We start from the raw sequence: 18,479 nt of genomic DNA on the forward strand, positions 1-18,479 counted from the left end.
AGACTAGCTTATGCTCGCGACTTCGTCCGCGTGGACTACACAAATTTCAAACCCCTATTTCACCCCCTTAGGGATTGAGTTTTCAAAAATCCTTTCTTAGCGGACGCCTACGTCATTATAGATAGATATATATTTGCAAGCCAAATTTCAGCTCGAACCGTCCAGTAGTTTGAGCTGTGCATTGATAGATCAGTCAGTCAGTCAGTTAGTCAGTCAGTCACCTTTTCCTTTTATATATTTAGATTAAGATTATCATCTCACGTTGTGATCTTGGACTATTTATTCTAATGATATAATTCGTGATATAAATACTTAAAATAATATGTATGATATGACGTAACTCTGGGAGGAATCTCGGTGCTCGGGAACTAATTCCGATTCTGAAGATGCTTTCACACGATCACTACACTAAGATAGCTGTTGCTCGTGACACAATTTTGCAAATAACATTTTCGCATTTAACAATATTACTGGTTAATTAGTACGGATGGATGTCGATATGATTGAGTAGGTAGATAAATAAGCAAAAACTTGCGGATTATTATTACAAGTACTTTCATTGCCGGTCAGGACTACTTTCTCGACTCAGTCTATTCTATTAAGACTGCTCAAATCATTCTGAGAAAATCAAATAGGTGAATATAATAACTGTAAGATCAATAACTAGTTCGAGACATGTGTCAAAGTGATTTTGGTTGCACTATGGCACAAGGACTTAGCATTTATCGCTGCATGGTGACGTGTATGCAATCAAACGGTATTTTTGGGTTCCGTATTCAAATAGTACCTAAGTACTTATCTAAAATAAAATTCTCAATTAAAAAACCTTTTAAAAATCAAGCTTTTATTGAAGCCACGATCAAGCAAAACCAGCGAGCCCACCCACGACGAAGTGATGATGCGTAATTGAGGAGTCTCTATAAACGGCTCATTCATAACTCATGAGACCATGGACTATCATCTCGGTCTATAGTGCTTGTCAAGACAACGAGCCCAAACACGACAATGTTGAGAGGTTGAGGAGTTCCTATGACCTCCCCCCGGTTCCATCATGAGACCACTTCAATGGAAGTGGTCTCATGATGGTACACCAAATTATTATTGCCTTGTCATCGAAGCTAGTAAAGTCTGTTCACTAACATAGTGTCGCTAACCAACTTGTGTTTATTACTTAATATTCGTATTTTATAACAATAACCATAAGAATAATTCTATTTTATTCTTAGAATAGTAAACATTTATTTATCAAACGCAGTGAAAAATAACATAATAAAAGCAAAATATTAAGTGTGCCTGCGGGTGTAGCGACACAAGTCAGCGAACAGACTATACCTATACAAATTTCAGCTCAATCCGTAGGCGAAAACTGGTCTAAAATTCAGTTGTAAGATTTGACCGCATACGCTTGTAAAAAGAAACAAACCATTATGGAACGACTTCCTTCATCTGTCACAGATGATTAAATACCACGAGACGACAAAATCCGCAGGAGGCGGTGTATGAGTCGCCTAACTGTAAGAAATGCACGTAATTCCTCTTTCAATACTGAAAATGCGTGAAGACAACAGTAAAATTCGCCTGCAAAGGGCGCATCTAAGAAATACTACTTACCAGTGGCGAAGGGTGAAAATCTGAAAAAGGGAAGCCGGAAACGTACTTACCTAAAAGAATATCAGCTGTTCCCCATCGATTTTTGTTTTCAAAACTTAATTTAGAAAAATTACTATCGTTACGTAACAAGAAATCTGTTAAACAACAATCTAGGTATGTAAATTAAGGCCATTTCTGATTTTGACTTACCAAACTGAATCAAAATTACCGTGAACTTACACTTATTAGTTATTAATCACTATCCCCAATTTATTATATCAAAAAATAAAAGTCCACTAACAACTTTAAAAACAAACAAGCATGGCCGCTTCACAAAAATAAATGTATCAATATCAAATCACCCTTCAAAACATGGTCTGTGCTTCAAAATACAAAATACTCAAAATAGTAGCATGTGCCTGTTAAAATAATACTATTAATATAATTTTTAATTTGGAGGTATAATACGGTAACTCGGATTCTAGCGGCTTACTTACGTCAAATTTGTCTGACCTCTCAGAGTTCCAAATTCGTTTTCGCTACTGGGCCAGATTAAATTGGTGTGCTCTTTTTTGGCGAACCGTAGAGCGAGACAGACCTAGTTCGCTCCTTTCGCTTTCGCTAGGGAAATGAAAGAGATAAATACTAAGCAAAAATCTAACTAGGGAATCCGATATTTTACGGCTTGTATGGTGTAGGACTGTAGGACGTAGGTGTATGTTACTTACATTAGCTGTTATGCTTTTACCTTAAATTAGTAATAACAAAAAAAAAATTAACATTTGTGACGATCGAACCTTTGTATTTACGAACGTATTACCGAATTTATGTGAATAGTACCTACTTACGCTATTTTATGCCAATTCTTAAAGGGAAGCCGATAGGAACAATGATATTAGAAGAAAATAGGTAGATACGTTATACGCGGACCGCAAGTGGCACGTTAAAACTAAGCTAATTAGCAAACCTGAGCTCAGTCGCCCGCTGTCGTCGCGCTATCGATGACGTCGTTGATAGTAATGTGTATTTTGTTTTCGTCTCCCAAAACAACCGAAAATGCCGCCGTGTGTGATGAGATTCTGCACAAACTACACAAGCAAGGTTTCCAAAAGTCAAGGAATCACATTTCATTCGTAAGTAAAACTATTTCTTTTATATAATTCGTATTTTTCACTTATTTAACAATAACAAACTCGTGCACGTTCGTGTAAAATGCAACTCATTGCAATTTGTACCTTATGTCACATGCCATAAGTACGTATCAAGTTATCGTTGTACGTATTTTAAAGTTTCCGATCAAAGAATATAAAATAAACAGATAGGTCTCTTCTGAGTATTGACAATTCAAATAGTGTGCATATTTCCTGTTTTAGGGAAGGATAAATTAACTATGGTCTAACATCTTTTTACGGTCCACTGCTGGGTCTCTTCATACAATGAGGGAATTTTGGCTATGAGTATGTAGATTGTGTAATAGTAAATATTTTCAAAAATAAAAATATTTTCATTTCACATTTTATTCCTTTACCTACCTTCCCGCGGCTTCGTCCGCGTAAAATTTAGTAATTTTATTTCGACTTCTTTTCCATGTATGGGAGCCCCCTTTATTTAATTTAATTTAATTTTTATTATTTTTATTATAGCGGCAATAGAAATACATTCTGTGAAAATTTCAACTGTCTACCTATTACGGCTTACGAGATACAGCCCGCTGACAGATGGACGTACAGACAGCGGAGGCTTAGTAATAGGGTCCCGTTGGCACCCCTTGGGCACGGAACCCTAAAAACGAGCGGAACCGCGGGAAAAAGCTAGTTCGTAATATATTAAATACCACAGTATAAGGTTTTTATTTTACTATTCAACTACAGTGTAGGCATAAATCGGCATTAGCCGAATAGACTTTGCTGTTTTTTTTTTCTTTGGAGTTTCTAGTTTACCGTCTCGTCCCGTCTCTTTTACGCTCGCATTATTAGGCATATATCCGTCCTTCTTCCACTCTTCTGTGCAGGACGAGGTAGTGCAAAATATAACCGTCTCTTTTTCGTGCGCAACTGAAGCTGAGGTTATTAGTTCACCGTCCTTTACTCTCTGTTGTGTGAGGTTAAAATACTATCTATGCGTTTATGTGTGTTGAGTCTTTCGGCGCTGACGCAGCGTGCCATTACTAAACATCGAATTTGATATAAGTAACCTATCTACCTATTTTTCTTCTAATATCATTGGATAGGAATCGTGTTATATTGACTCTTCGCCGCTGCTACTTACTTAATCAGCGGAATTCATCGCTGACGTGACATTTGCTCACGTATTGGTATTTGGTACTCCTGATGCTGTTGACACTCATATTTTCAGTGCTGAAAATTGCGCCTCTTGTGTATCCTGCTGGTATTTCAGTCGTGTGTGATTTTAACAGTATGGAAATGCTCAGCTTGGTCACTTGATGGTGTCTCTCTTTCCGTTCGTTCATTACTGAAGATCGTGATCCTGGCGAAATCCTCAGCCTCGAGTGGACCAACTGTTTCTGTTTTTGTAGTACCTACTTGCACGAATTGGACTTGATGGTATACCTATGGAAGGAAAACCTCCATCTGAAAAAGATTTTAACAGCTAAACATATTTTATTGCCTAGCTTATGACACCGCATCAATTTCATCCGTGTAAAATTCGGTTTAAGCTATATCATGGGATAATGCACCGATTCTGATCAAAGTTGGAGCTGTATTAAAGTCGGGCTATAGGCACAGTTTTACGATATTTTAAATCGTAGAACTGTGGCTCTACCGCGGTTGTTTGACAGCTACAATGCCGCGAACGCAATCATCTCTGATTGGTTAACGCTCGCTCACTATTGGCCACAATGCATTGTTGCAACAAGAATCGCACAAATTCAGCCAATCAGAACAATTGAGATTGTAATAATGATTGATGCAGGTTTAAGACAATCGCCCTACTGTGCTATAGGCATAATAGTAGATACTTATTACGTTTTTTGTGCTATAGACACAAATAGATTAGTAGACAAACAACAATACAATTTCACTATAGGTACCTACCAGTATACCTACAGAATTGTAACTATTCTGGTCTAGTAAAAATATCATGTAAAACTAGCTTATGCTCGCGTCTTCGTCCGCGTGGACTAAGTACACAAATTTCAAACCCCTATTTCCCCGCCTTAGGGGTTGAGTTTTCAAAATCCTTTCTTAGTTGATGCCTACGTCATAAATAGCTATCTGCATGCCAAATTTCAGCCCGATCCGTCTAGTAGTTTGAGCTGTGTGTTGATAGATCAGTCAGTCAGTCAGTTAGTCACCTTTTCCTTTTATATATTTAGATTAAGTTTATTCGTTTGGTAATAACTAATTAAAGAGCTTTTCCGGAACAAATGCGTCCGCATCAGTTCAATAATTTTTTGCTGTTGTTTTCACTATGTAATAATGTCATTAGTTATGTAAGTACTATAGACTCTATAGAGTCTGTAAATATTTGAATTTTTGGTGATCCATTATAAAAATACCTACCTAGCTACCTACCAATGAAAACTGTGGTTAAATCTTGGTTATACCTACCCCATTTTGCACATTGTACAATAGTTGCCTTAAGTAAATAAATAATGATAGAAACAAGTTTGTTTTGAGAACGATTATTGAATTTTAAATTAAGTGTTTTCTCTACCTATTTCTAAGTTCACGGTTAAAATTTAAAAAAGCATTCAATTGCAATCAGAGATCAAAATTGCAAGTTATTTGACGTATGCAAATGCAGTTGATTCTAATAAAATTGAACTTCTACGGATGGAGTCGTATAGAGATAGTTACTTTTTCTAGCAAATTTTTTAGTATGCAAAGATACCTACGTACTTCAATGTTATTCGAAAATGCAATATCATATTTGAAAACAAGAAAAATTGCAACATGATAATACTTTCAAAGCATGAGTCACGCTCCAATTACTTCGTTTAAAAAAATAATAAACTGAACAAAGTGTTTTTAAGTTAGCGTTGAAGTCGAAAACTTGTTACGTAAATTTTACATGATCGTCCTTGTTTAAAAATTAAGTGAGCACTCTGAGTACTTAAGGTATTAACACTTTATGACAAACCACTAAGGTAACGACACCAATTATGGACGGTTTAAGGACAAAAAAATATATATTTCAATATATCTCCTTAGATAAGAAACATATACAGTTAGAACTAAATGTAGCATGAAGGTTGGGTTTTCCTTTATGTAATTTAATTATAATAACTAGGCTAAGATAACTAGGTCAAATAAAATAATTAAAATATTCAAACTGAATTTAAAATATTCATTCAACCAATGATGTACAGTAAAAATCTAGTAATGGACACCCAATAATGAACAAGATCTAGTAATGGACGCCCATTAATTAACAAAATCCAGTTATGGACATCCAATTAATGGACAATGGACGGACAGATAGGTACCAACTTGTTTTTATATTTATGAAGCCAGCATGGTGGAGGATGCAATGGTAAAAATGAAGAACTGAGTTATGAGTATGATTCTTTCATATTTATTAACTAAAAACTAATTAGTCAGAAAAGTATTCATTTTCATTAGTTCGATCCCATTTTCAGCACAAAAATCAGAAAGATGCAGCGTTAAATGAGACCTGTGTCCATCTAGGAAAAATAAAATGGGTTTTTTTATGTTTTGTTCTATAAGCCATGGGTGAAATATGTTGGTAATGAACTCATAAAATGTGGCCCCGCACATCCATCCGGTTTGAGACCTGCCAATCCCAAAATTATCTGGACATTTACTCGATACAGCTGCTGGGATTCTCTCGTAATTATAAACAACCATGGGAGGAGCCAAAGTCCCTGCAGCATTCGCAGTAATTAAAACTGTGAGATTATCTTTTTCGTCCCCTGAAGAGCTGTATACATGTTTATCACCTCGTCTAGCAAGTACTTTTCCTGGTTTAGGCGACAAGTAAAATGCACTCTCATCTGTATTAAATATTCTATAAGGCTCTTCAAGCGCCGACTTTAAATCTTTTTCCTGTAAATAATCATCGATTTCTTTAAACCATATTTCTATGTCTTGTTCTGTTACATTGTCTCTCGCTGTAGTTAAGTTTTGAGAAGTTCTTTCAGAAATTATAGGGTGTCGCTTTAAAAACAGACTATACCACTTCTTTCCTGGGCGATTGTTGACAAAAGGTGTTACTTGGCGTTTTTCCGAAATTATTCTTTGAACGCTGTCAAGCAGCTCATCTTTGGTTATCGGAATATGCTTTTCACTCATTAGTTCAACCCACAATTCTTAATACACGTTCTTCATCTTTAGATAAATACGTGGCTGGACCCATGGAACACTCAAGCGGACTTTTTCCTGTTATTTTATTGTGTAATGTTACTCTTGGCACCCCAAATCTTTCAGCAGCTTTAGCAATTTTTTCCCCCTTCCTAACCGCTTCTATGGCGTTCCCCATTTGCTCGGGGGTGTAATTTTTCTTTGGTGCCATTCTATAAAGATAAAATACAAAATTAAAAGGTTTAAATATAACCCAGACGCCATACCCCCAACCCATCCTAATTTCTCTTTCCTGCTCCATCATCAAGCCCTGATCATCATATATCTATAATAATCTAATCATCGGGACTATTCTAATACCAACGACAACACAAGAGTAAGTTGTTGAGGAGTTGGGTGTTTCGAAACTTTAAATGATGCTGCAGATGAAAATAGCTGAGATTACTTTACTGGTGGTAGGACTCTTCTTGCGGAGTTCGTCCGGGTAGGTACCACCGCGGTGTCCGTTATTCTACCGTGAAGCAGTATTACTGTGTTTCGGTTTGAAGGGCGCTGTACGCCGACGTGATTACTGTTCAAAATGAGACCTAAGAACTGTTGTCTCAGGGTGATGAGTGCAGTGCAGTGTGTCGTATGATACTGCAATGCAAAATTATGGGACGCACAGCATCTGACATGGGCAGGCGTATCACTTAACATCAGGTGAACGTCTTGCTCGTCTCATCATTCAATGATATTAAAAAAAAACTTAATCAACTAGGAAAAGAGCTAATAATCCTCAAAGGGCTGAACAGATTTTTATTAAACATAACATCCAACCGTCCACCATCATACATCATCATTCACCTTTCATCATCATTTACCATCTCGATAATTTCAGCTGTCAAACAGAAAACACCGCATCAGAATCGGTTCATTCGTTTATAAGCTACGATGCTCTAGACAGCTACACAGATACATATGTTAAACTTATAACAACCCTCGTTTCTTTCGTCGGAGGTTAAAAAATAACTGAAATAAAATTGATCTGTCCATCACTGGGAACTGTAGAATTCCAGTAATGAACATAATATGTCTATAACTGGGTATTCTTTAGTTTCCAATTATGAACATTTTATGTCCATTACTGGATTCTGTAGAGCAAAATAAAAATAAAGTAGTTACTTTGAAAGAGAAAATTGAGCATCGCACAATAAAGCTCAAATTCTAGAACAGACAAAAAAAAGTAGTTGTGACACAATGTTCATGATTGGTAAATGCTTGAAAAAAAAATCCAGTAATGTACATCATCAAATTCGCATTACAAATCAAAACTGTCCTGGCTTATTGCTGTGGATTATTTGGTCAATTTATCATACTACACATAAAATAATGTCTCATTTCTATACCACACCTCTATTAGAGTCTATAAACAAAAGTATTCACTTACTTCCTTAATGATTTCCTTAATAGAACTGGATTATTTGTGAACAACTCACTGCACACGAAACTAACCATTCGCCATTTTGAAACAAAATGGCCGAGGGAAATGATACGTCACCTTTTGACAGATGGGCTGTCAAAGTCTATGTTTAAGTGTTGCCAGAATTTAAAATCAAATTTGTACCCTTAATTTATAAACTTTTTTCTTTTTTTGTCCATTATTGGGGTGATGTACAACACTGGTGTCATTACCTTACAAAGGCAAATAAAAATGACAAACATTATAATATGATAAACACGTTTATTTCTAGCCGCACACAGCCTCACAACCGTAAGTAAGAAACACACTTCTAATCCAGTTATTATAATATGAGGTCTATCATACATTCAATTTATATTACCGCTTAGGCTTATCTCTACTGTCATAACTAGATTTATAATGATATGATATAAATAAATTAGCTTTCTAACTCAGTTTGTCTGAGTAGATTTAAACAGGACGTACTCTAACTATTAATTTATTGGCCATCGACTTAAACATACAGATTAGAATATGTATAGGTATTAAAAAGGCGTCACGAGCACAAAGTTAAAGCTCTTATGCACCTTTGTTTATTTAAAGTTATAAACTTATAACAGATGGAATGTTGAGTGGTGAAACGCGGCATTTGGCAACGCGTCCCCGACCTTTTGTTCCACATGCAGCGACACGGATCGTCTTCATCACGCCTACGACCCGCAGTGTTTAAAAGTCGTACACAGGAATCACCGAAACATAATCATACACTTATACTTAAATATTATAAGAATATACAAAGCTATCTACATTGCGCATTATCACTGAAATGACCATGAGGTCAAAGGTAACTTTTAATATTTGGTAATGTTACACGCATCAGTCCGAGCGTCGCATAAGGTGACTTTCAGGGCCAAGGCTATGCCCGAAAACTCTGCGACGACTAGGCGAGCAGATGTGCCAGAGCGAATACTAGCAACGAAGCGGCAAGCGTGGGAGCGGCAGCAGCTGCGTGCGGAGGCTGCGCGGGCACCAAATCCTCGGCGAATATGTAACTTTTCAAACCAGTCTGGGATCTCAGGATCCTATAGTTAACTTCTTCCACAGATACTTGGTTTTTCACGAAATTGTACAATCTGTTCACAATAACGTACAAGTTGCCGCGGTCGTCGAAAGTGAAACGGTCTACCCATTGGATGTAATTTGGATCGCGGGCGATCGTGCGTTGACCGGTGCGGAAATCGACAGTGGTGTTCCATTCCGCTATAGTTGAGTTACCAATCAGTCCGAAGAACAGTGAGCCCGTTGAGTCCATTTTCATACCGTCGGTTTGTGAGGGTTTGGTACCAACATCGACCACATAGGGTCGTATGGCTCCTTCTCCTTTAAGAGCCAATGATTCGTTTCTCAGAACAGATGCGTTGATTGCATACAGATGGAAGCTAGAAAGAGGGCAGTAGTAAACCGTTCGGTCTACAGTCTCATCTTCAGTTAAGAACTGTGGTCCCAAGGCGATGCCGTCGATATTCACGGGAAGGTTTGCTGTAGTGCCATTGATGCGGAAAATTGTAGCTTCCGGAACCGACGACATTGACTTTGTATCACGCAACTTCCAAGACTTTTTATCGCTCAATCGGAAAACAATAATACCTGGATCCACGGCACTATTATCGGTAATATACGCATAATCACCATCACGATTATCAACCACTAGATCATTTAGGTAAGTCGTGCTTGGGTTTACTACGTCTGCGGGCAGCGGGTAGCGTTCTAATTTGTTCTCGCCTGTTTTTAGATCAATTAACACTATCGAAGGTGGACACTTGTCATTTGGATTTGGAGTCAGAGTACCGACGCGTCCATTATCCAGAATCCACATAATACCGTTGCGATCAATTTCAATATTTTGCACAAACTGAAGAGCGTAACAATCACCCATGGCGTTATCCTTCCAGCTGGGGAACGGTTTTAGCTTCGGTGATGTTGTATCATTTTGGAATGCTGGGATGTAGGCGAGCGTAGCGGGTACTCCGTTGAGCATTCGGGGGAGTGTCAAAAATATGTTGTCTTTGTAGAAGTTGATTCCTGATATCAGCACATTTTGGGGGATGTAACGGCTGGTGTTGAGGTAGGTCTCGCGGTCTCCCGGCGATTCCCACTCGAAGTCGATAGTCCGCCATTCGTATATAACTCGGAACTGTTCGGGATGCTGCGGCGGACGCGGCGCCTTGTCCTGTGCCGCTGCAGCAGCGACGATCGCGATAAACACTACTAGTTTCATGGTTCGTTTGGGGTCCGACTCGTTTGCGTGTAGCACGGCCGGCGCGAGCGATGTGACTGACGCCCGTGCACCTCGCCGTACGTGTCTCGCGGACTCCTTGCCGGCACTTCGCGTGTCACCACACTACGTCATTGTTATTGACGACTCATTAATAGATTCTGCTACCTTGAATCGAAGATTATCTCGGCTCGATGTGGACTGCGCTGTAATCGTGTTCGAGCGAATTATAGATACATACCGGAAAGGGTGCGCGAAGGTCACGCGTTTCACCCCTGCTAGACGGAGGGTCCGCCAGTCTCGCCGTTTATGTATAAATCGTACAGAGAATCGATTCAAGTGGTCGTTGAGCCTCGCTTTTCAAAACATGTAAAGGTATATTTCTTGTTATGCTCGATTCTAGCACCCTACGATGTAATAAAATTTAGGGTAGGACCTACCTTAGAAACTTCGCGCTTAATACGGAGCTTTTGAATGTAACGAGTTATGTTTATGTTTTAAAATAATAAGTTCAATGCTATCTTTTTTAAACAGGCAATAAGGATTATAGATTTAATTTATTAAAATTACATAAATAAGTAGGTTCCTACCTAGCGACTTAGTTTTCCCAAGGGATTTTTCTGTAGGTATTTATTTAGTTGTACAATTGTTTCTAAAAATCTGTAACTGAGGTGAGATCACGGTGTAGCTAGCGTTAACCTGTCATAGGAAAATAATTTTCCAAACGTGATTAACCACATAGTCCAAGAATGGAAAGTCACTAAAAATTAGTAATACATATACCTACCAACACATACCAACACCACTAAGTCGCGTAATACATTGACAAAACCAGATGCGATACCTTTGAACTTACCTATCTATTAGTGTAGGTAATTAATATGACAGCTTTTATTATAATATCACGTTTAGCAATCGTACAGTTGATTAAAATCATAGAGACAAGTACCTACCTGCTTATTTCTATCTCTATGGATGAAATAAATATTATAATTATTATAGTTTCGCAAAGTAATTAATCAGACTAATTATGTGAGATAGAGTCTACGAATGCTTGAAGCACGGTCATTCCTGGAATTTACTTATCAATCCATACGCTCGGGAGCTCTTAATAGAGGTCCCATTATTATTTTTAATCATTATCGGGTGTTATCTTCAAATTGAAAATTTACATCAGTAGGTACCTATGTGAAAAGAAAAAAATATCCTCGTACAACCTTTTCCTCTAAATAGACGTCTCATTTATCCTTTTGACCAAAAAATCGTTAGTCAAAGCCTTGTCAAAGATCTCTTGGTACTTCGGATGATAGGTCTATTCCATAGCTAAGTGGATGTTATTTAGTTCTACACTAGGGAAAGTATCCTACGAGTAACGGTCTCTTATTTTTTTATTGTATAACTTACGTAACCAACCGAGATAATATATAAAGAAGCACTAATTCTCGGTACGATATGATAGATGGAATGCCGAAACTCGAAATCGATGGTTTGGTAACGTCACATACATTGAAAAATAAATACGGTGGAATAGTCATTGCCTGACTGAATGATTGCTAAACTGTGTAGGTAAGTATGACTATACTACACGAGTAGATATAGATTCATGTGACTATACCACGAAGATGCTTCGTACTAAGATGAGTCAGTGGTGGGAACGGGTTTATTTTCTGAGTCATCTCAACAATAGAGTTAAACAATTCTTGTATCTTGTACACCATGCTTAACCTAACCGCTACAGACGCCAAAAAACTAACAATACATTGTAATTAAATTGAACTTGATTCTAATTGTAGATAAAACTTGAAGATTTTCCTCAACCAATGACTTAAAACAAAATAATTAAAATAACTAAGTAAGTACCTACTTACATAAGAATAGATAGACTAAAAAATTTATCTCAAAAAGTCTTGAAGGTTAAGTATCTAAATTAACAGATTGTATACCTTTATCTGCTTAGTATTTTATGAGAGAGATAAATTACGTTTTAAATTGAAAATAGTAGGTAGGTGTAGGTAGCTTCAATTGTTCAAAGTCAACACTTTGAGTTTAAAGTACCAAATAAAATTACCATTTAAGTACCATTTAAAAACTGACCTACTGTCGGTTATAAAAAGGAACGCGATGCCGCTTGCTTCCAAATCCTACTAACATTCATATTTGCATTGGGTTTTGAAATCGGTAGGATGCTACTTGCCAGCGAGACAGGAATGCAGAAGGCGGGTAGAGACTGAGATAGGTGCGAGGGGTGCAATGCATCGACGTAATTATTTTGAAGGGATATATTTATGGACTGGAGAGAGAGTGACATAGACTACTGTTATATACTTTTACAAAGATTTTTAAAAACCTAAATCCACGCGGACGAAGTCGCGGGCATCAGGTAGTCTACTACTAAATTAATGTCCTACCAACTTATAAAAATTTATATGAATAACCATTTAACGTAATATTTATGTAAGTACCTACTTTAGTAAAAAAATAACTAATTATGAAGCTGTGAATTAAATGGTGGGAACTATTTATATTAAGTTATTTATTTAATAGTAGGTACATAATATTATGATTACGTACTATATAGGTAGGTACATGTTTACAGTTTACCTACCTATCTATACCTACATGTACATACAATTTTATCATCACACTTTTGACCTAAGAAGATTCCTGATTAGGTAGTTACTTCCCACGATAAATACTTATAGGTAGAGCCAAAATGTAGAGAATCAGTATGTACTAATAGGTATTATTAATATAAAAGTGTCTGACCGTCTGTTGGTTTTTCGTTGATACGAAACTACACTTAACCGATATTGATGAGGCACTAAAGAACTAAGAAAGCTTACTTTCTGGAGACGGCGGACATATAATACTTTTTATCCAAAGAAAACAGAGTTCCTGCGGGATTATTAAAAAACCTTTCACGCGGATCTACATAAATACCTAAGCTAATCACAAACATTACTAATATTATAAATGCCAAAATCTGTCTGTCCGTTATCTTTGTACGGTATAATATAACCGCTTGTCCGGTTTTAACGACAAGTACAGAGATTAGCTTGCATCCCGGAAAGGCACATACCTATCCTTTTTTTTATCAATCAAAATTTTATCGCAGAAAATCAGAGTTCGCACGGGGTTATCAAAAAACCTTGCCCGATAAAAATTGTGTGCCCCATTAAGTTAAGATTTTGTTTTCAAAAAGACTGGGCTCGATTTCACTCCGTCCGCGTCTGTATGCGTTGGTTCTTAGATTACATACATGTTGTATTGTAACGTAGGTAGGCACTAGGCAGGTATAAGTACAATATGTGCATAAAACTAGAAGAGGAAGTATTTAACGATAATTTGGCACGGCCGGGCGGCGGCGGGCCGGCACCAATCAATCAAATGGAAATACTAATCGGAAATGTCTCGATTCTTACAATAATTAGTAATACCTCATTGATATTTTAATAACTTAATTTTATGTATCCAGAATTAAAATTGGGTACAAAATTGGTTTGATTAAATAAAAAACAAGCGACAGCCTGCGATTTCTTCGCGTTTGACTGTTTAGTGCTTTCCGTAAAACTAAAGAATTTTCGGGATCAAATATAGCTTAGGTGTGTCGATATAAAATATATGGAAGAGAATGGTAAGTATTTAGTTTACAAAATCTTGAAATCCCTACGGCGCAGATAGGTAGGTATAAAACGGGTATATTTTTTTTTATTCTATCTAAGTAGGTACCTAGCCCATCTACGCGGCGCCTACGCGGCGTGGGGGTTGTTTCCTTTCTGTGTAAGTATAACTTTGGTATTTGTGTATGATCTATGAAAATAAGTACCCGTATAAGTAAGTATAAGTATAAGTATAAGATTCTTTATCGTATTCCCATTGCTGAGGTTCTCGACCCCTTTTCATTAGTAGGAATTCTATTGGGTTAATAATGTGGGTTTAAAGTTCCCGAGGCCTGGGGGTGGACCGCACCTTCCATTACCTACCTAGTCGACAGGTTGAGATGGCAATCAGGGTATGAGACGGGGGGACGCCCGGCACACCTGCACGTCACCCGCGCTTGCCCGCACCGGGTTAGCGCGGGGGCTGTGCGGGTGTGCTGGACGTTCCCTCCCCGAATATCATCTCAAACTGTCACGGACTTATGGATTTTATGTTAATTTCATTGTGATCGTAGTGTTTTATCGAACAACTCTTGCAACAATTCTTTTTTTATTTATTATGGTACAAGTTAGGCCTTGACTGCAATCTCACCTGGTGGTAAGCGATGATGGCGTCTAAGATGGAAGCGCGCTAACCTGGAAGGGGTATGGCAGTCCATACCACTTTGGTTTCTACACGGCATCGTCCCCGAACACTAAATCGCTTGGCGGCACGGCTTTGCCGGTAGTAGGTACTTATTTTTGTACTAAACTAACCTTTGGTCTAAGGACTGAGCATAAGACTCATCGATACGCAACCGCAAAATGTTTAGTCTCATATTGTTCGAAGGCTATTCAAGTCTACAGAGGCATTCGACCTCAATATATTAGGCTGCACCTCACCATAAATAAAACTGGCTGCATCGAAATATGATCTCTAAGACCTTGTGATAAGAATGTTCAATGTAAAAAGAGTAATTTAAAATTCAATAGCGCGCCATGTATGTAGTCAAAGGATCTTCCGTAGACGCGGATCGCTTGTCATTAGCTTTATTATAACCACTTTATACCTATTATCCTTAAACCTAGCTTGATTCCGATTGGTTATTATTGGTTTGCATATTCAATTGCGCTCTATTACCTTCTAGATGGATATACATAATAATATCATTAACGTGTTTTTTTGTTAACATAATATAACATAATAAGAAATAGGTACCTACGTACCTACCTAGCAGGTCTCAGTCAACTTTATTCTCATGAACTGTTTGTTTTTCCTATAAGTATTCGAACTCGTGCGTTTATCCCATTAGCTTTTTGGTACCTATCTTACTCCCTTCGTGTCATGATACCTACTAATTGCTGAGGGTAGTGATTCACTCCATTAATCAAAAAAGATAACCGATAAAAAAAACCGGCCAAGTGCGAGCCAGGCTCGCGCAACGAGGGTTCCGTACAACAGTCGTATTTTTTCGACATTTTGCACTATAATTCAAAAACTATGATGCATAAAAATAAATTTAAATCTGTTTTAGAATGCACAGGTAAAGCCCTTTCATATGATAACTCCACTTGATATAGCTATCTTACTTCGAAAATTGAATATACCTACTAATTATTCTAAATAATAGATATCTGTCCCGGTTAAACGCTAAAATACTAATTATTAGTTCATGACCAGATTTTTTTTTGTGTGATGCAACCCTAAATTCATGGTTTTCAGATTTTTCCCCGAATGTCTGCTATAAGACCTACCTGCCAAATTTCATGATTATAGGTCAACGGGAAGTAGGTACCCTGTAGGTTTCTTGACAGACCAACAATCAGACGGACAGACAGACAGACAGGCAGACACACAGACAGGTAGACAGACAGACAACAAAATGATCCTATTAGGGTTCCGTTTTTCCTTTTGGGGTACGGAACCCTAAAAATTTGGAGAATGAGCACCAAATGAGCACTCTGAATGACATCTTCCTCTCGAGTTTGTATTGCTAGGCGGAATTTCTGAAAATCCTTTCTTACGCTTGATCAGAATTGATGGAACGTGATGATTATGGCCTAAGCTGGGACGTGTTTATGTAGAAGATGCCTATTCACTCTTGTTTTAAAGATACCTACCCGGACTGTGATTGGTAGAAAACACAGATAGCGGAAGAGTAAAACCTTAGCCTTGCGTATGAGGAATGATGACGCAAAAACACGTTTCGTGCGTGTAACCAGTGGCGGTTTGTAGTCTTGGCCGCCTTAGGTAAAGTACCAGCCGCCCTTTTCTCAGCACTCATCATAATTATGTTATAGATTACATAATGCATTAATTACTTTATCATAACATCAGTGAACTTTTTGCCACGATTGATCGCCCCTAATATCTGGCCGCCCTAGGCCCGGGCCTACTGGGCCTTAGGGCAAATCCACCACTGCGTGTAACTACCTAATACCTACCTGGAATTAGATGGAATATAATATGTCGACGACATAAGGATGGAAATATATAAATATATAACCTATATAGACATAAATATTCCTGCGCTCATTGAGCCGGCAGGGATTAGTCGGGATGATGGCAAGAGACCTGATGGATTGACGCTGGTTCCCTGGGAACGGGGACGGGCGCTAATGTGGGACGCAACTTGCGTTGACACATTGGCCCCGTGTCATATCAGGAAGACAGCATCAAGACCGGGAGCCGCAGCAGAAACAGCTGAAAACGGCAAGCGGCGCAAGTATGCCTCTCTTATAGAGAGTTACATTTTTGTGCCGTTTGCCGTGGAGACCCTGGGGCCATGGAGTCTTAGTGCTAAAAATTTTTTACGAGACATTTCACCGCGATTAATAGCCTCAACTGGTGACAGAAGGGCTGGCTCATTTTTTGCGCAGCGGATCAGCCTGGCTGTCCAGCGCGGAAATGCAGCCAGTATTCTTGGCACCATTCCACGCGGTCATGGTTTATATAGTAATTAGATAAGGCTAGCTTTAAGTTTTATTGTATTAAAAAAAAAAAAAAAAAAAAAAAAAAGGATGGAAACTAGCTCGACTTCTTGCGGTTCGGTGGACTTTTATAAATTTCTAGACCCAGCGGCGTTTTAATCTGTATGTTTATAATATGTAGATTGTAGGTATGTCAATCCGTTTAGCCTTTTAGAAGTATAGATTACACAGGTAAGTATAGGTAGGTACGTAGGTATTTATACATACTACATAGAACTAACCATGCATGTTATTATTATGAACCAAATGTAGGTAGGTAAGTATTTGCTCGGAAGCGATTTCTTTCCTTACTAGTGTAACAAACACGCAACACGGGACGTAGAGGCAGTAGAGGTGTGTTAAACGGTAAAGAAGTTATTGAAGACGCAGACGCAAGACGCAGTGTGCCAGTTTGCATTATGTTCAAGGTCGCGTTTAGAAAAATTATTTACGTCAAATGGTCAACCTAAAGCTACGAGCTTTAGTTTTTTTGCCAAATACCTACCTACGTAATTTTATCGCCTAAACTTTACTTTACTTGCCTAAACTTACCTGCGGCATTCAAGTATAGTGAAACTTGCATAAACAGTTTTTTTTTAAAATTGAATCAGTAGCTTCTATCGGTGGCTAGCAATACAAGATCAAACCATCAAGTTTGCAGCGGACTCGCGGCAGTAAACTTGACGGTGTATGGCTATACACCATACCTACGGCTAGCGTTAAATCCTATGATTTAAGTTAACTTTATGGGAAATCTGAGAAATCGACTCTTGATTTCGGGAAACAATATTAATATTTTTCTTATGGTCACGAACAAAACTCAAAATATCATGCGCGATCATTTAACTACTAACGCCACCTACCCTTGAATGATAAAACGATTACGTAAAGATGGCTAGAAAATACGAAAGGTAGAGGGTAGAGCTCACAAACTCGTAGAATTGGCTAAATTGGTTTGAGGGAATGCCATCTAGTCATCGCTATAAAAAGTTGGTAAACTTGAAAAATAGCGCCATCTTTTGTTGAGTAGTTGAAATATTATGTGCTATGTTATGTTCTAGTATATTTATTACCTACAAGAGGGCTCTATAGATATTATTATACCATGATGACCCTTAAATTGCGTATTGTTTTGGTCAAAAATATAAAATTTTAGTAATAAAATTATGTTTATTGATAGCTATTTAAAAAAACTTTAATACGATTATATTATTTCAGTACCTATTATAGGTCTATAGTAAAAATAAAATACATTTTAAAATTTCAAATTGTTAATTACA

The 18,479-nt window shown here is 37.7% G+C and overlaps 1 protein-coding gene across 1 annotated transcript; it reads right to left on the reverse strand.

Moving 5' to 3' along the window:
* Positions 1–8,578: 8,578 nt before the first annotated feature.
* LOC117987982 (dopaminechrome tautomerase-like) lies at positions 8,579–10,683 on the reverse strand. The gene has a single exon (XM_034975075.2). The coding sequence runs from the start codon at positions 10,592–10,594 to the stop codon at positions 9,257–9,259; it is 1,338 nt and encodes a 445-aa protein (XP_034830966.1). The 5' UTR covers positions 10,595–10,683; the 3' UTR covers positions 8,579–9,256.
* Positions 10,684–18,479: the final 7,796 nt, after the last annotated feature.

The sequence above is a fragment of the Maniola hyperantus genome, chromosome 13, assembly GCF_902806685.2.
Source record: "Maniola hyperantus chromosome 13, iAphHyp1.2, whole genome shotgun sequence".
Lineage (NCBI taxonomy): Eukaryota > Metazoa > Arthropoda > Insecta > Lepidoptera > Nymphalidae > Maniola > Maniola hyperantus.